This window comes from Lampris incognitus, unplaced genomic scaffold (genome assembly GCF_029633865.1).
Source record: "Lampris incognitus isolate fLamInc1 unplaced genomic scaffold, fLamInc1.hap2 scaffold_172, whole genome shotgun sequence".
Classification (NCBI taxonomy): Eukaryota; Metazoa; Chordata; class Actinopteri; order Lampriformes; family Lampridae; genus Lampris; species Lampris incognitus.
The window spans coordinates 136,173-156,472 of NW_026611133.1; the positions used below are offsets into that span (position 1 = coordinate 136,173).

Sequence of the window (20,300 nt, forward strand, 5' to 3'; positions counted from 1 at the left end):
CTGACTCCGCTCCTCCGGACACCACGTGGAGTGTCGACAGGAGCACGTCAGGAGTATCCTCATCATCAGTGCCACCTCCCCGTCACCTCCCCGTCATCACCTCCACGTCATGCGGAGGTGATGACGGGGAGGTGACGCAGGTGGATGAGTTTAAATACTTGGGGTCAGCTGTCAAAAGTAACGGGGAGTGCAGTAGAGAGGTGAAGAAGAGGGTGCAGGCAGGGTGGAGTGGGTGGAGAAGAGTGTCAGGAGTGATGCGTGACAGAAGGGTACCAGCAAGAGTTAAAGGGAAGGTTTACAAGATGGTGGTGAGACCAGCTATGTTGTATGGTTTGGAGACAGTGGTACTGATGAAGCCAGCCTGTCAGCCAGTCTGCCAGCCAGCTTGTCAGCCAACCAGCCAGCCAGCTTGTCAGCCAACCAGCCAGCGAGCCAGCCTGCCAACCAGCCTGTCAGCCAGTCTGCCAACCAGCCTGTCAGCCAGCCTGCCAACCAGCCAGTCAGCCAGTCAGCCAGCCAGTCAGCCAGCCAGTCAGTCAGGTCAGCCAACCAGCCAGCCAGCCAGCCTGCCAACCAGCCTGTCAGCCAGTCAGCCAGCCAGTCAGCCAGCCAGCCAGTCAGCCAGCCAGTCAGTCAGGTCAGCCTGCCAGCCGGCCAGCCACCCCACCGGTCAGCCTGCCAGCCAGTCAGCCAGTCAGCCAGCCAGTCAGCCAGCCAGCCGGGTCCTGTGTGTTGTGTTGAGGGGATGGAGCAAATCAACGAGGTTCTAATGAACATGTGACGAGCCAGCAGATGATCTGCATGCAGACCAGTAATGGGACTGGTCTTACTGGTGTACTGGTCCCAGTTCGACCACAGCAGAGCAACAACAGCTGAGTGTGGCTGTTCAGACAGAATGGTAATAGAGGTCATGAGTACACGTCATGATGACCAGACCTACGTTCAAACTGGAAATCCACCAAAATCCTCATCTGACAAGTGTGAGCATGAAACAATGTGCCACAAAGCAAACCCATAACGAGCTCGTTCTTTATTCCGTTTTATTTTTACTACAAAACTCACCCAGTGAAATGACTTTGTTCTGACAGCATATAAAAATATTCAGGTAGAACTGCTACAAATATGAGCTACACATTTGTTCAGTATGTGTTGGAATGTGGAGCGAGAGGCGAGCCGGGTGGCGTCGCGGCGGCGGCAGCGGCAGCAGCAGCAGCAGCGGCAGCCGGTTAGTTGGGCTGCAGCAGGCTTCGGATCTGCTTGGAGGTAGTTTCATCGTTCAGATGTTTGGTTGTGTATCTGGGAGGAACGACACAAACCACAACTGTTGTGTTAGTAGAGAAATGACTTCCAGTTATGACTGCCAATATCCACAGCGCTGCCGGGCTAGGGAGAGAAGTACACGAGTGTGTACTGCAGGGAAGAAACCCCACAAAAACTACACACTCACTCACAGCAGCAGCAGCAGCACCACCACCACCACCACCCTGCAGCAGAGCTGCACCGAACGAACGACGCTGTCTCCATGGAAACGACTGAGCACGAGAACTCAGGCGCATCGGATTCAAACCCACTTCGGTTTAAAACAGATGGAAAGGCTCGAGACTGGGTGACTGACAGTGATTGTGAAATAATGATTGACAGCCATCCATCCACCAATCAGCACCTCCGCCATCTGACGGCCCGTTGAGACCAGCTAAGAGCAGGTCAGGTGTCAGTGTTGACAGGTCACGTGTCAGTGTGACAGGTCAGGTGTCAGTGTGACAGGTCAGGTGTCAGTGTGACAGGTCAGGTGTCAGTGTGTCAGGTCAGGTGTCAGTGTGACAGGTCACATGTCAGTGTGACAGGTCAGGTGTCAGTGTGACAGGTCAGGTGTCATTGTGACAGGTCACATGTCAGTGTTGACAGGTCACATGTCAGTGTGACAGGTCACATGTCAGTGTTGACAGGTCAGGTGTCAGTGTTGACAGGTCAGGTGTCAGTGTGACAGGTCAGGTGTCAGTGTGACAGGTCAGGTGTCAGTGTGACAGGTCAGGTGTCAGTGTGACAGGTCAGGTGTCAGATGTCAGTGTGTCAGGTCAGGTGTCAGATGTCAGTGTGACAGGTCAGGTGTCAGATGTCAGTGTGTCAGGTCAGGTGTCGGTGTGACAGGTCAGATGTCGGTGTGACAGGTCAGATGTCAGTGTGACAGGTCAGGTGTCAGTGTGACAGGTCAGATGTCAGCGTGACAGATCAGGTGTCAGCGTGACAGATCAGATGTCAGTGTGACAGGTCAGATGTCGGTGTGACAGGTCAGGTGTCAGTGTGACAGGTCAGGTGTCAGTGTGACAGGTCAGATGTCAGCGTGACAGGTCAGATGTCGGTGTTGGTAGGCCACGGAATAGAGCACTGTGCTGCCTGGACGCATCTTCACTTACAGTTTAAAAGAATGTTGCACAGTGGCACAGCAGCCACATCAGAGATGCTGACAGACACCAGCCTCCATATCTGCGCAGGATGACGCAGGATGACGCAGGATGACGCAGGATGACGCAGGATGACCCGGCCGCGGACTCAGACGGAAAGTGTTGCGGGCATATGAGCTGTTCAGAGATACACGGTGTTCTGCAGGTCTCTGTGTCTGCTCTGTTTTAGGTTTGCATGCTGGTTGCTGTTCTATGTCTTCTTGAGGGAACCGGCTTGGTTCTCTTGGCAGAAGTTGCAAACGATCTCACGCACACTGTCTAACGTGCGATTACACTTTCATTTGCAGCGTTTCTGTGGCAGACCTTCATCAGCAGGCGGTTTGTGACGATGACAAGCCATCTTAAACAGGGAGTGGCTGCACACCTGCAACCAATCACGTCCCCCAAATGCAACAGGAAGGCGTAAATATGTCTGCACGGATGCTACATGTTTTTTGAGGCCTTGACGTCTATTGTATATATGGTATCTATGGTACATATGGTACATACAGTATATACGGTGCATATGGTATATAGGGTATCTATGGTACATATGGTATATACGGTATCTATGGTGCATATGGTATATACGGTATCTATGGTACATATGGTACATACAGTATATATGGTACATATGGTATATACGGTATATATGGTACATATGGTACATACAGTATATATGGTACATATGGTATATACGGTATATATGGTGCATATGGCACATACGGTATATATGGTAGATATGGTACATACGGTACATATGGTATATATAGTACATATGGTATATATAGTATATATGGTGCATATGGTATATACGGTATATATGGTACATATGGTACATACAGTATATATGGTACATATGGTATATACGGTATATATGGTACATATGGTACATACAGTATATATGGTACATATGGTATATATAGTACATATGGTATATATAGTATATATGGTATATATGATACATATGGTAGCTATATATATATTTCGTTTGGGGAGGGTTCTAAGTAATTCTACTATTAACTTTTTCTTTATGCTGTGTTGTTTATTTTGACTGCAATTATCTGGTGCGGCCTGTAGGACGTATTTCTAGGTACCTACTACCGACTGCCCCACAGTTAACCGATGTTTGGTACTGATGCCTTCCTGTTGCATGTGGGGAACATAACTGGTTGCAGGTGTGCAGCCACTCCCTGTTTAAGATGGCTTGTCATCGTCACAAACCGCCTGCTGATGAAGGTCTGCAAGTTTGACAGTGTGCATGAGATTGTTTGCAACTTTTGATTCACTTGTCCTTCTACACACCTGTCTCATGTCTACACACCTGTCTCATGTCTACACACCTGTTCTCTTACACACCTGTCTCATGTCTACACACCTGTCTCATGTCTACACACATGTTCTCCTACACACCTGTCTCATGTCTACACACCTGTTCTCTTACACACCTGTCTCATGTCTACACACCTGTTCTCCTACACACCTGTCTCATGTCTACACACCTGTTCTCTTACACACCTGTCTCATGTCTACACACCTGTCTCATGTCTACACACATGTTCTCCTACACACTTGTCTCATGTCTACACACCTGTCTCATGTCTACACACCTGTTCTCTTACACACCTGTCTCATGTCTACACACCTGTCTCATGTCTACACACCTGTCTCATGTCTACACACCTGTTCTCTTACACACCTGTCTCATGTCTACACACCTGTCTCATGTCTACACACCTGTTCTCCTACACACCTGTCTCATGTCTACACACCTGTTCTCCTACACACCTGTCTCATGTCTACACACCTGTTCTCTTACACACCTGTCTCATGTCTACACCTGTTCTCCTACACACCTGTCTCATGTCTACACACCTGTTCTCTTACACACCTGTCTCATGTCTACACACCTGTTCTCCTACACACCTGTCTCATGTCTACACACCTGTTCTCCTACACACCTGTCTCATGTCTACACACCTGTTCTCTTACACACCTGTCTCATGTCTACACACCTGTTCTCCTACACACCTGTCTCATGTCTACACACCTGTTCTCCTACACACCTGTCTCATGTCTACACACCTGTTCTCCTACACACCTGTCTCATGTCTACACACCTGTTCTCCTACACACCTGTCTCATGTCTACACACCTGTTCTCCTACACACCTGTCTCATGTCTACACACCTGTTCTCTTACACACCTGTCTCATGTCTACACCTGTTCTCCTACACACCTGTCTCATGTCTACACACCTGTTCTCTTACACACCTGTCTCATGTCTACACACCTGTTCTCCTACACACCTGTCTCATGTCTACACACCTGTTCTCCTACACACCTGTCTCATGTCTGCACACCTGTCTCATGTCTACACACCTGTTCTCCTACACACCTGTCTCATGTCTACACACCTGTTCTCTTACACACCTGTCTCATGTCTACACACCTGTCTCATGTCTACACACCTGTCTCATGTCTACACACCTGTCTCATGTCTACACACCTGTTCTCCTACACACCTGTCTCATGTCTACACACCTGTTCTCTTACACACCTGTCTCATGTCTACACACCTGTTCTGCTACACACCTGTCTCATGTCTACACACCTGTCCTCTTACACACCTGTCTCATGTCTACACACCTGTCCTCTTACACACCTGTCTCATGTCTACACACCTGTCTCATGTCTACACACCTGTTCTCCTACACAGCTGTCTCATGAAACAGATGTGGGAAGTGATCTTCTGCTCTGTTCTCTCACCACCAGCCCACAAAAGCCAAACCCACGTCTGAGCTCCTCTTGAACGGTTGTGGGACAGAGCAACAGGAAGTGGAGCAAGTGACTTGGAGAAATGTGGCGAACGGCTGATGATCATTAATGTTGTGCACAAACAGATGACGGAAGATGAGAGCTAATGACATGAGGAGCCAATGTAAATCAATGTAATGATGAACGACGCGGGACCTGCTGACCTCAGAGCGTTGAGCAATCCCTCCACACTGATAGCCGGCTGGTCCTTCAGCAGTCTGATACAGCCTTTCATCTGCGCACACACACACACACACACACACACACACACACACACACACACACACACACACACACACACAGATGATGATGGATCACCCACAACAAGCAGCATTCGTTTATTTATTATTAATGAATTAATTTATGTTAATTAAGTTATTATTTACTATTTTGTTATTTATTTGTTATTTACCATCCCAGTTCTCCCATTATTCCCAGTACAGAAGCACATGGACGACGTGACTGTTTTAACAGACCGGGTCTGTCAAAAAGCTTTTCTCCAAGTCAGAAGACACCCAGAAGAGTAGAGAGCAGACAGGAACCGTCCCCACGTGGAGGACTTGATGCATCGACAAGGTGACTGATCAGCTGAGCTTGACGGTGACCCATGACATGAAGCCTTTACTGCTTTACTGCTGGCGTTAGGAATTCCAGCTTAACTGTTTAAGGTTTAGATTCTGAACTCTCCAGCATAACAAATATGAAAAACGTTTTTTCTTAATTTGATAAAAAGTATTAATTTGTCTAAATTTATAATTTGCCATTGATTGGTTAACATAAGTGTAACCGATAAAATCTCTTCTATCTGAATGTTAAAAGCTTTTCTATTGTCTCCTCCACCTCCAGTTGGACCCTCCATGAAGCGAAAGGTGAAAGCACATTAATCCGCCACATGTTGATACATGACGGTCATCTAGTCTACCACAACAGAAGATGAAGACATGATGGTCATCTAGTCTACCACAACAGAAGATGAAGACATGATGGTCATCTAGTCTACCACAACAGAAGATGAAGACATGACGGTCATCTAGTCTACCACAACAGAAGATAAAGACATGATGGTCATCTAGTCTACCACAACAGAAGATGAAGACATGATGGTCATCTAGTCTACCACAACAGAAGATGAAGACGTGATAGTCATCTAGTCTACCTCAACAGAAGATAAAGACATGATGGTCATCTAGTCTACCACAACAGAAGATAAAGACATGATGGTCATCTAGTCTACCACAACAGAAGATGAAGACATGATGGTCAACTAGTCTACCACAACAGAAGATGAAGACATGACGGTCATCTAGTCTACCACAACAGAAGATAAAGACATGATGGTCATCTAGTCTACCACAACAGAAGATGAAGACATGACGGTCATCTAGTCTACCACAACAGAAGATGAAGACATGACGGTCATCTAGTCTACCACAACAGAAGATGAAGACATGACGGTCATCTAGTCTACCACAACAGAAGATAAAGACATGATGGTCATCTAGTCTACCACAAGAGAAGATAAAGACATGATGGTCATCTAGTCTACCACAACAGAAGATGAAGACATGATGGTCATCTAGTCTACCACAACAGAAGATGAAGACCTGATGGTCATCTAGTCTACCACAAGAGAAGATAAAGACATGATGGTCATCTAGTCTACCACAACAGAAGATAAAGACATGATGGTCATCTAGTCTACCACAACAGAAGATAAAGACATGATGGTCATCTAGTCTACCACAACAGAAGATGAAGACATGATGGTCATCTAGTCTACCACAACAGAAGATGAAGACGTGATAGTCATCTAGTCTACCTCAACAGAAGATAAAGACATGATGGTCATCTAGTCTACCACAACAGAAGATAAAGACATGATGGTCATCTAGTCTACCACAACAGAAGATGAAGACATGATGGTCAACTAGTCTACCACAACAGAAGATGAAGACATGACGGTCATCTAGTCTACCACAACAGAAGATAAAGACATGATGGTCATCTAGTCTACCACAACAGAAGATGAAGACATGACGGTCATCTAGTCTACCACAACAGAAGATGAAGACATGACGGTCATCTAGTCTACCACAACAGAAGATGAAGACATGACGGTCATCTAGTCTACCACAACAGAAGATAAAGACATGATGGTCATCTAGTCTACCACAAGAGAAGATAAAGACATGATGGTCATCTAGTCTACCACAACAGAAGATGAAGACATGATGGTCATCTAGTCTACCACAACAGAAGATGAAGACCTGATGGTCATCTAGTCTACCACAAGAGAAGATAAAGACATGATGGTCATCTAGTCTACCACAACAGAAGATAAAGACATGATGGTCATCTAGTCTACCACAACAGAAGATGAAGACATGATGGTCATCTAGTCTACCACAACAGAAGATAAAGACATGATGGTTATCTAGTCTACCAGGACATCCTGTTCTGTCCCACACATCTACTAGGAGGCAAATTAAAGCTGGTGGCAGTTGAATTATGTGATGCAATAGGACGCCATTTTTGGCTTCCTTTCTTGGATGCAGGAAGTTGCCGTCAGTTGACTTCCTGCTGTGGAAACTTACATCTATGTTGGAGGTCTTGACAAAGGCGCCTGCTGGGTGGACATAGTCGTACAGGATGATGATGCCGACCATCACACGCAGGCAGAACAACACAGTCTCTTCACTGGTAAAACGACTGCGGTACTCCCTATTACACACACACACACACACACACACACACACACACTCCATTGCATCAAATCAAATGAAAGCCTGGATACCTAGCATGGAATTGGAATGAGATGTTTTCGGGTGAGGACTAAAGTTAGTCTTGGTGTATCATGAATGTCTTTATAAAGCAAGCGGTGTCTGGTGGATTATTAACTCACGGCGTTTCCAGCATGACTTTACAGACACTGGCCATCGTACTCAGACAGTCCGTCGTGTTTTCAATCGGCACATCTGGATTCTACACAAAGCAACACATCCACATTGACATTTCTCAGCTGGAAAGGTCCGAGTCAGTCAGGCTATGGCAAGTTAATAAAGGGGTTATTACAGGTGTCATTAGTAATGAGTTCATGTTGGGCACTGAGCCCTTCAAAGAGACACTAGCCCCGTGACTGGAAAACTGTGAGTTGAATCCCGGCCAATTAAGAACATCCGAATGTTAAGACTGGAGAAACAGAGGATACCATCGCCCACATCCTACACACCACCCTCTCCCACCTGGAAGGGAGGGACACCTATGCAAGGGTGCTGTTCGTGGACTACAGCTCAGTATTCAACACCATATTGCCCTCCAGGCTCATCAGTAAACTCGGGGATTTGGGCCTGAACAGCACGGCGTGACTGGATCCTGGACTTTCTGACGGGCCACCTCCAGGTGGTGAGAATGGACAACCACACCTCTTCTCCGCTGACTCTCAGCACGGGAGCACCATAGGGCTGTGTCCTCAGCTCACTCCTGTATTCCCTCTACACCCACAACTACACGGTGACACAGGGTTCAAACAGCATTGTGAAGTTTGCAGACAACACAACAGTTGTGGGGTTGACCTCCTGCAGCAACAAGACGGTCTACAGGGTGGAAGTGACTGTCCTGGAATAGTGGTGCCAACGAACCTTTCACTGAACATCTCCAAGACCGAAGAGGTCATTGTGGGTTACGGGAGGGGGGGCATTCACCCCCCAGTCACCATCAACAGCAAAGTGGTGGAGAGGGTGGACAACTTCAAATATCAGGGAGTTAACATCCACAAAGACCTGACATGAGCTAACTACACCTCCACTGTCGTTAAAAAAGCCAAACAGCATCTGTACGGCCTCAGAAGCCTAAAGAAATTACGCTTGAGGCTCCACATCCTTGGGGACTTCTACCAGGGCACCATAGAGAGCCTGCTGACAGGCTTTTTCACCACCTGGTATGGCAGCTTACCAGCAAGGACTGCAAGGCGCTGGGGAGGGTGGTGTGCATAGCCCAGCACATCGATGGATTTGAGCTGCCCAGTCTGTGGGAGCTGCACACCCAGTGGTGCCTCAGGAAGTCCTTGAGGGTCATTAAGAACCCAGCACACCCACACAACAGGCTGTTCTCCCTGCTGCCCTCAAGTAGGAGACAAGAACTCTCAAAACACGCACTGAACACTGAGGAACAGCTTTTCGCAGGCCATAAGACGTTAAGATGGATTCTGCCGATCGAACAGAGTTTGGTAACTCGTTCCACCACCGTGGAACTACAGAACAGAAGAGTCTACCTCGTGAGTTAGGGCCCTGTGGTGGTGGTAGTACCAGGTGCCTTTCATTGGCAGAGTGTAGTGAACAGGACGGAGTGTACACCTGAATGAGGGTGTTCAGGTATGTGGGAGCTGTTTTAGTTGCTGTTTTGTAAGCAAGTGTCAGGGTTTTGTATTTGATGCAGGCAGCGACTGGGAGCCAGTGGAAGGATGTGTACAGATGGGTGACATGTGCTCTTTTCAGCTGGTTGAAGACCAGTCACGCCGCTGCGTTCTGGATAACCTGCAGAGGTTTGAACATACATGTGGGTAGGTCTGCCAGTAAGGAGTTGCAGTAGTCCAATGTGTGACAATACGAGAGCCTGTACCAGGAGTGGTGCTGCATGCCCAGACAGCTGGGGTCTGAGCTTCCTGATGCTGTACAGGGTAAATTGACACCACTGAGCAATTGAGGCCATGTGAACTTTAAAGGGTAGATGGTCATAAATCATGACACCCAGGTTTTGAAGGGGTCTGAGCATCAGCAGAGATCCCACCCACCCCAACCATGGACTGTTCTCCCCCCTGCCGTGCTCTGGGAGGCGCTACAGGAGCCTCAGAGCCCCCACTACCAGGCTCAGAAACAGCTTCTTTCCCCAAGCTGTTGCCCACCTGAACCTGGCTACCCACTGAATGTCTGTAGATATTTTAAATATTTTGTACTCCAGCTCTCTTTTAACTTATTTCTAGCTTTTGGTCTTCATGTGTGTATCTTATCTTATATTGTGTGTGGTCTTCATGTGTGTATATTTATACTGTGTTTGGTCTTCATGTGTGTGCATCTTATACTGTGTTTGGTCTTCATGTGTGTATATTTATACTGTGTTTGGTCTTCATGTGTGTATATCTTATACTGTGTTTGGTCTTCATGTGTGTGTATCTTATACTGTGTTTGGTCTTCATGTGTGTGTATCTTATACTGTGTGTGGTCTTCATGTGTGTATATTTATACTGTGTTTGGTCTTCATGTGTGTGCATCTTATACTGTGTTTGGTCTTCATGTGTGTATATTTATACTGTGTTTGGTCTTCATGTGTGTATATCTTATACTGTGTTTGGTCTTCATGTGTGTGTATCTTATACTGTGTTTGGTCTTCATGTGTGTAGTATATCTTATACCGTGTGTGGTCTTCATGTGTGTGTATCTTATACTGTGTTTGGTCTTCATGTGTGTGTATCTTATACTGTGTGTGGTCTTCATGTGTGTAGTATATCTTATACTGTGTGTGGTCTTCATGTGTGTAGTATATCTTATACTGTGTGTGGTCTTCATGTGTGTGTATCTTATACTGTGTGTGGTCTTCATGTGTGTGTATCTTATACTGTGTGTGGTCTTCATGTGTGTAGTATATCTTATACTGTGTGTGGTCTTCATGTGTGTAGTATATCTTATACTGTGTGTGGTCTTCATGTGTGTAGTATATCTTATACTGTGTGTGGTCTTCATGTGTGTAGTATATCTTATACTGTGTGTGGTCTTCATGTGTGTAGTATATCTTATACCGTGTGTGGTCTTCATGTGTGTAGTATATCTTATACCGTGTGTGGTCTTCATGTGTGTAGTATATCTTATACCGTGTTTGGTCTTCATGTGTGTAGTATATCTTATACTGTGTGTGGTCTTCATGTGTGTAGTACATCTTATACTGTGTGTGGTCTTCATGTGTGTAGTATATCTTATACCGTGTTTGGTCTTCATGTGTGTAGTATATCTTATACTGTGTGTGGTCTTCATGTGTGTAGTACATCTTATACTGTGTTTGCTGTGTTTGTGTGTGTCTGTCTTGCACCGTTTGCTGAAGCCACAGCCCTCGTTTCATGTTTAACATGTGCCTGCTGCACATTGTTGTTAATGACAGTAAATTGAGTTGAATTGACCTGAATTGACCTGAATCTCGGGCAGACATTGTGGTCATGAGCTGGGTTGATTCGAGCTGCCTTCTGATCTCGTTCTTCTTGTAACGACATACTTGCTGGGATGACAAGGAGCTCGTTCTTAGACAGGTAAGTTGAAGGTGGTCGATTGGTTGATTGATTGGTTGATTGATTGATTGATTGATTGATTGATTGATTGATTGATTGATTGATTGATTGATTGATTGATTCCTCTAATACGCTTTTTCCTAATCCTGTCCTTCTTCGTCACTCCCAAAGATGATGATGGAAGATGGCGGCGCAAATCCACGTTTGCAGCAGCCTCGCCCAGAACCGTCCATGCAGTGTCTTTGTCCTCGTCTGCGTCTACGTTTGTCTTCGTCTGATGGCTGGGAGAGCTTGGTCTGCTGTGTCCTGTGGGCCCCTGTGGGCCCCTGTGGGCCATGGGACCACTGCCCTGCCTGGAGCTGTGCCCCAAGAGGAAGCACCGAGGGCGTTCTGACAGGACGCGGAAGCGGGGCAGGCTAAGCTAGCTGCTAGCCTGCAGACCGGCCGTTCCCACAGGCATCCTGGCTGGCGTCCGCTCTCCTGTACAGTGGATTTGTTTCTTCTTCTTGTTTTTAGTTTAGATATATGTGTTAGTTTGGAGATATGTGTTCTTCTGGTTCTTGTAGTTTTGGGACGTGTTTCTGCCTTTGTGTTTCACTGCTGTGCGCTGGGGGAAACCATGTGTCGTTTCATTTCATGTGCACAAGTGCATGAAATGAAACGACACATAAAGTGTTTCTGATTCTGATTTCAGTGGAAATCTTATCATCTCCAGCTCCGCCACCTCCAGCTCCGCCTCCTGTCCTCCGCTCCTTCACAACAATAAAGAGATTAAAACAGCTCTTTAGATGGGCGGCTGGCGATAAACAAGACACGGCGGGTTTGGCTGCAGGGTTTTGGAGCAACGACGAGACAAACATGTTGCTTTATATTCGATGGGGGGAAATATTTAGAAACGTCTCTGTTGGGGGGCGTTCGGGTGGCGTGGCGGTCTATTCTGTTGCCTACCAACATGGGGGTCGCCGGTTCGAATCCCCGTGTTACCTCCGGCTTGGTCGGGCGTCCCTACAGACACAATTGGCCGTGTCTGTGGGTGGGAAGCCGGATATGGGTATGTGTCCTGGTCACTGCACTAGCGCCTCCTCTGGTCAGTCGGGGCGCATGTTTTGGGGGGAGGGGGAACTGGGGGGAATAGTGTGACCCTTCCACGCGCTACGTCCCCCTGGCGAAACGCCTCACTGTCAGGTGAAAAGAGCCATTGTCATTGTCTGTGGCAGATTTCATTTCTTCAGCTGCCACAGGAAGTACATGTTCTGCTGTGCTTTACGGATGCGTGAGCTGATGTTTCGCTCCCACTTGAGGTCCTGAGTGGTGGTGTGGCCCAGGAAATGGAATGACTCCACAGTGGTAACTGGGGTGGGCTTCCCCTGAAGTCCACCACCATCTCCACTGTCTTCAGGGGGTTTAGATCCAGGTTGTTATGGCTGCACCAGGAAACCAGGTGGTCAACTTCCCATCTGTAAGCAGACCCCTCACCCTCAGAGATGAGTCTGATGATGGGCGTGTCATCTGCAAACTTAGGAGCTTGACAAATTGATGATCGGTATAAAGCCAGAAGAGCAGTGGGGACAGGACACAGCCCTGGGGGACACCAGTGCTGATGATCCGAGGTTCCGAGACATGCTTCCACATTTTCACATGCTGACTCCTGTTGGTCAGGAAGTCAGTGAGCCACCTGCAGGGGGAGTGGGGAACGTGCAGTTAGGAGAGTTTGTCCTGGAGGAGGACAGGTCTGATAGTACTGAATGTGGAGCTGAAGTCCACAAACAGGATCCTGGCATCTTGTCTCTGTATTTAACCATGACAAGCTGCCGTGCAGGATCTCCTGTCTGGTTTTGTTGCTGGTTTGGTTGTGACGGACGGTCCCGTTCCTTCCTGGTGACGCTGCGACACAAGATCTGATCTGAACGGTCCAACTTAGACGCAACTGCAGAACCAGTTGGAATCACAGAGCAAAACACATTCAAATGTGAGTCACGTTAAGAAACCTGAATCCCTCTGGCTTTTAGACGAACAGAACACAGACATAAATAACACTCATGTTAGTATGAAAAACGGGATTTGAACTGCCAGTCAGAACATAGCTTCAGTCTCCAGCTGCTCCAGTCTGGCTGACCAGTAACCCACAGTAGTAGACTGGTTGCACTGGTCAGCTGCAAGTGGTTGAAGTTATTAGACTGGTTGTCATGGGGAGGCGAGGCTATGTAAATATGGGGCAGGGTGGTAGTGAAGAGAGTCTGTGTTCGGTCAAGCTTCTGTGAAGATAATGAAGTAAAAACAGAACAACATTTAACTTACATCTGATACAAACTTTGTTGTGGCGTCGCTTAGCGTTTTCAGCATGGGCGTGGCGTTGGCGTAGAACAGAGACATCCGGTTAGCCAGCTCATTGGTGACTTCATTCTCTTCACTGGCCTTTAAAAGCAAAAGACTCTCATTAAATTCAAACCTCAAGCAGGAAACCAGAGTCATGTGACCCAGAGGATGGCAGTCTGTCTGCTAGCAAATGCCCCTGATGGTGAAACAGCTTCTGCTTCCTGTTTTCAGGACTGGCAACCAGAACAGGTTCTTCATATTGTTTTCACACACACACACACACACACATATATATATAGATATATAGATACACACGCACACACACACATATATATAGATATATAGATACACACGCACACACACACACATATATATATATATATATATATATATATATACACACGCACACACACACACACATATATATATATAGATATATAGATACACACACACACACATATATATAGATATATAGATACACACACACACACATATATATATATATATATATAGATAGATACACACACACACACATATAGATATATAGATACACACACACACATATAGATATATAGATACACACACACACACACATATATATATATATAGATACACACACACACATATATATAGATATATAGATACACACACACACACACACATATATATATATATATATAGATAGATACACACACACACACATATAGATATATAGATACACACACACACATATAGATATATAGACACACACACACACACACACACACACACATATATATATATATGTGTATATTTCATGTACTTATTTTCATTTGACTTAAGACAGGATTTTTTTCATGCAATTGTTCCAACAACACCAAGCTAAACTTCTTTTGCATGTACTGCACGTGTACTGTACATGTACTGCGCGTGTCCTGCACGTGTACTGCACATGTACTGCACATGTACTGCACATGTACTGCACGTGTACTGTACATGTACTGCGCGTGTCCTGCACGTGTACTGCACGTGTACTGCACATGTACTGCACATGGCAATGAAAGAATTTCCGATTCTGAAAAAGAAAACCGTTTCTGATATTTTTGCAAAGATCAGGATGGACTCGGATGTCGACTAGAACACAAAGGTGAGGTGTGATGTCCTCACCGAGGGACATTTACTCTGTCAGATATGCAGGGCCCACGGTGACAGGGGCCCGACTGTTCAGTACATTTCTACAGTCAGCGGCGTCACAGAGCAGAAGAACACACAGAGAGGGAGAAAGTCTGTTTCACAAAGTCAGGAACATGAGCAGCAATAAGGAAACCAGGACCAGCAGCTCCCATGACTCGTCTTTCTGTACTGTGAACGCATCCAGAGGACTGGAGGAGGACAGGAGCTGTTTGGCTTCACATACACACTGGTTGTTGATCCGCATGCGGCTGATGGTTCTGCGGTAGTAGCTGAAATCATTCTGGATGGCAGGGTTCGTCATCTGGACACAAATACAAAGTAACCAATTATTCTTAAACACCAAAACTACTTACTGCACACAAATATCAACGACCCAGTAATACTTCAAGATGAAATACTGTTTAGTAATAGTAACTACTCAGTAATACTTCAAGATGAAATACTGTTTAGTAATAGTAACTACTCAGTAATACGTCAAGATGAAATAATGTTTAGTAAAAGTAACTACCCAGTAATACTTCAAGATGAAATAATGTTTAGTAATAGTAACTACTCAGTAATACTTCAAGATGAAATAATGTTTAGTAATAGTAACTACTCAGTAATACTTCAAGATGAAATAATGTTTAGTAATAGTAACTACTTAGTACTACTTCAAGATGAAATAATGTTTAGTAATAGTAACTACCCAGTAATACTTCAAGATGAAATAATGTTTAGTAATAGTAACTACTCAGTAATACTTCAAGATGAAATAATGTTTAGTAATACTAACTACCCAGTAATACTTCAAGATGAAATAATGTTTAGTAATACTAACTACCCAGTAATACGTCAAGATGAAATAATGTTTAGCAATAGTAACTACTCAGTAATACTTCAAGATGAAATAATGTTTAGCAATAGTAACTACTCAGTAATACTTCAAGATGAAATAATGTTTAGCAATAGTAACTACCCAGTAATACGTCAAGATGAAATAATGTTTAGTAAAAGTAACTTCTCAGTAATACTTCAAGATGAAATAATGTTTAGTAAAAGTAACTACTCAGTAATACTTCAAGATGAAATAATGTTTAGTAATAGTAACTACCCAGTAATACTTCAAGATGAAATAATGTTTAGTAAAAGTAACTTCTCAGTAATACTTCAAGATGAAATAATGTTTAGTAAAAGTAACTACTCAGTAATACTTCAAGATGAAATAATGTTTAGTAATAGTAACTACTCAGTAATACTTAAAGATGAAATAATGTTTAGTAATAGTAACTATTTTTAACAGACTCCATCCCAGTATCCGTCTCAGTATCCGTCCTAATATCCGTCCCAGTATTCGTCCCAGTATCCGTCCTAGTATCCATCCCAGTATCCGTCCCAGTATGCATCCCAGTATCCGTCCCAGTATCTGCCCTTGCCATCTGCTGACCTTGGATTATGGATTGTCCTATTCTTACCCATTTTGTCCCATTTTACCGCTTTCTCAGTTTGTTTCTGAGGGCAGCTAAATTTGTGTTTAAATGTGTGTTTAAATGTGTGTTTAATGCATGTTGTAATGTATTCAGTAATGTGAAGGAGTCAATATAGTAATTTATTTTTTAAAGACCCCCCCCTTTTCTCCCAATTGTACTTGGCCAATTACTTAACTTAGCGTGAGTTCAAGAAAGAGGTCATTGTAATGGGTGACTTCAACTTCGATTGGGACGACCTTAAGTCCTTAAGGAAAAAGCTCAAGCAAACTACTGATAGTTTTAATTTTAATGGTTAAAGGTCCAACAAGAATAGCAGACAGCACCAGTACCCAGACTGACCTAATATTTAGCAATAGACCCAAAAGGATCACACAATCACACAACATGATAACTGGGCCGTCAGACCATAATAAGAAAATTAACATGTAGGAGGTTTACTACTCGTACTACTCATGGCGATAAGGAATTATTTTGCATTGCAATGAACAAGCAAGAGGACTTCAAAACAACCATAAAAAACATAAACTGGGATGATCTACTTGAAAATGATTCAGAAGTAACTAGCCAAAACCTTACAGAAACATTACAATCTATAATCAATGAAATTTTGATTAAGAGGAAACGCAAAAATAAGAAACAGACGCTCCCCTGGGTGACCAATAATGTCCAAAAATTAATGAAGGTGTGAGACAAATAGCCACAAAATCAAAGATGTCCCATGATAGACACACATTCGCAATGCTAAGAAACAAGGTAACAAGAGAATTGAGAAAAGCAAAGGTGGACATCTTCACCACTATCATTGAAAACTCTCACAGCGACTCAAAAGCTAAATGGAGCCAGATTAAAAAATTAACTGGTCAAAACAACATCATAACAAAGCCAACTGAATTGAAGGTCGATGACACAATGCTACAGGTCTGTGAATGTTCTCATTCATCCAGGTCATGGTTATCCAAAGAAGTTGAATCAAGTGCAACTGGACTTGGTATATATCCGTGAAGACCTTTCGCCTCTCATCCAAGAGGCTTCCTCAGTTCGTGCTTTTCTGACTAGACCAAGCTAGTCTGACTGGCTGCTGACGAGACTCAGATATTTATCCTCTAGGAGTCGTTATCAGAGCTATAGATGTCCATGGCTCTTTGTGATCCGATGTTTAGCAACGCCCGTCGTTATCAGAGCTATTGACGACGGGCGTTGCTAAACATCGGATCACAAAGAGCCATGGACATCTATAGCTCTGACAACGACTCCAAAGAGGATAAATTCTGAGTCTCGTCACCAGCCAGTCAGACTAGCTTGGTCTAGTCAGAAAGGCACGAACTGATCAAGCCTCTTGGATGAGAGGCGAAACGTCTTCACGGATATATACCAAGTCCAGTTGCACTTGATTCAACTCCTTTGGATAACAATCCTACAGAGCCCAGTTAATGTAGCACAGCCCCTCAACCAATACTTTGTTGAGTCAGCGACTACCATAGCCCAAAGTTTCACAGTTCAACAAAGCAATGCATGGACTGTCGGTACTAGTGAGCCAGCACTAGAATTAAGACCAGTGTCTGAGATGGAGGTTGCAAAAGTAATCGCATCTCTCAAGTCTTCAAGGGCTAAGGACATCTATGGTATGGACACACTCATGCCGAAAGAGATCAATTCCTCAATAGCTAATCCACTAACGCATATCATTAATATCTCATTGGGTCAAATGAGATTTCCCAACTCATGGAAGTCTGTGGTTGTAACCCTTATACTCAAGGGTGGTGACCCTTGTCTGACCAGTAACTACAGGCCCATCAGTATTTCACCCATAGAATCAAAGGTATTCAAAAGACTAGTTGTCAAACAAATCATTGACCATCTCAACAATAGCTCCTTCCCACTGCACCCAATGCAATTTGGATTCAGGGCTGATCACTCAACAGAAATGGCTGCATGCTATTTCATAGAAAAAGTTAAGGCATCAATGGACAAAAGTGAGGCTGTAGGGGCTGTGTTCCTTGATCTACAGAAAGCATTGGATACCGCTAATCATTACATCCTACCGCATAAACTACTTAATTTCAATCTTTCCATAGAATTTGCCAACCTCAGATCCTACCTCTCATCTTGCTCCCAGCTTGTCAAAATCAATAATTATATATCTACTAATTCTCTCGATCTATCAACTGGTGTCCCACAGGGCTCTATACTCGGTTCAATACTATTCAGCATGTACATTAATGATCTACCTTCTGTGTGTGGAAAATGTGACATCTTAATGTATGCTGATGATACAGTTATTTTTTCCTCATTTTAAAACTACAGAAGAGGTAGCAATCAAGTTAATAGATGTTATGTTGAAGGTCACATCCTGGCTTAACCAATGTTGTCTGCAGTTGAATGTGTTGAAAACAGTTTATATATTTTCCCCAAAAGGCAACAGCATAAATGTAGAGCAAGATATTCTCATCCAGGGAGAGAAACTACAAGTTGTGTCAGAATAAAAATATTTAGGAGTACACAAAGATTCAAACCTTGGCTTCAAAACCCACATAAAAAGGGTCTGCAGTAAAGTAAAGTTCAGTTTGGTAAATTTCAGGTTTTCCAGAGACTTCCTATCAACTGAGGCAACAAAGCTAGTATACTTCGACTCAATGGTTATTTCCTAAATCACCTATTGTCTGATAAGCTGGTCTAACACACACTCTACAACATTAAAACCACTAGAATCGTTATACAAAAAAAACCCCCACTCAAAACCTTAGACAAGAAGTCATTCAGTTTTCATCACTGCCATATTCTATAAAAGTATAATCTACTTAGTTGGGAAAACCTCATCAAATACAAAAATGTGTGCCTAGTTTATAAGATCCTGCATGGTTTAGCTCCTCTTCTTCCTCTGTGCAGCCTCATCAACTTCAAATCTACCACAAACAGAGCTACTAGAGGTGCAGCTAGAGGGGACTGCGTGATCCCACTCAGCAGAAATGCATGTAGACAGGCCATCTTCTCCTTTAGAGCATCACATCAATGGAATTCAGTACCACAGTCAGTTAGAGTCCCCATCCTATCATTCATTTATGTGTCATGTCAAGAAATGACTTATTAATAACCAACAATGTCAACACTGATACTATTCACACACACCTTTAACATGTTGTTTAACTGTGTCGTACATTAGCTGTGTTGTATGTCTGCTTTTTATATATATGTTATTTTCTATATTTTCCGTATTATCTTTTTCTACATTATTTGTATATTCTGTATATAATTTCTTGTTTGTTTGCTCGTTTTTCTTGTGTTGTATGCTAACTATGTTGTATGTTTATTTTTTTGTTTTTATAAATCACACTGTAGTATGCTCTCTACTTACTGCACATGTATTCGTTGTACTATTTTATCATCCTAGGATGCATAACAACATCAGGCAAAGGGCTGGCCAACGGAAGCTAGCCTCTCAGCTAGGTACATTTACACTTGTTACATGGTGATTAATGTACATCGTCCCTTCCCAAATAAAGGTTTAAATAAATGTTACCACATGGAGTACAATGGAGTGGGCGGAGTTATAGTGGGAGTGGGTGGGGTAAGATGAGGAATGAGGGAGTTAGAGGAGGAGTGGGCGGAGTTAGAAGAGAAGGCAAGTTACTTTGAGCTCGTCGAAGCGCAGCGTGAAGTGGAGAATCTGAGCGAACTGACGGGCGAGAGCCTGCTGCTGCTCCAGGTGCTGCATTGGACTGACATCTGACCTGGTCAACGCCTCCAGCAGAGACAGCAACGAAAACTCTGCAGAGACAGACAGACAGACAGACAGACAGACAGAAAGAGAGCAAT

At 44.3% G+C, this 20,300-nt stretch overlaps 1 protein-coding gene across 1 annotated transcript; it reads right to left on the reverse strand.

Annotated features, from left to right (window-relative positions):
* Positions 1 to 1,031: 1,031 nt before the first annotated feature.
* On the reverse strand, positions 1,032 to 20,248 carry LOC130132808 (CYFIP-related Rac1 interactor B-like). The gene is made up of 7 exons (XM_056301832.1): positions 20,116 to 20,248; positions 15,242 to 15,319; positions 13,828 to 13,944; positions 8,161 to 8,240; positions 7,853 to 7,979; positions 5,423 to 5,493; positions 1,032 to 1,296 (listed from the first exon to the last, which is right to left on the reverse strand). The coding sequence occupies exons 1-7, from the start codon at positions 20,197 to 20,199 to the stop codon at positions 1,227 to 1,229; spliced, it is 627 nt and encodes a 208-aa protein (XP_056157807.1). The 5' UTR covers positions 20,200 to 20,248; the 3' UTR covers positions 1,032 to 1,226.
* Positions 20,249 to 20,300: the final 52 nt, after the last annotated feature.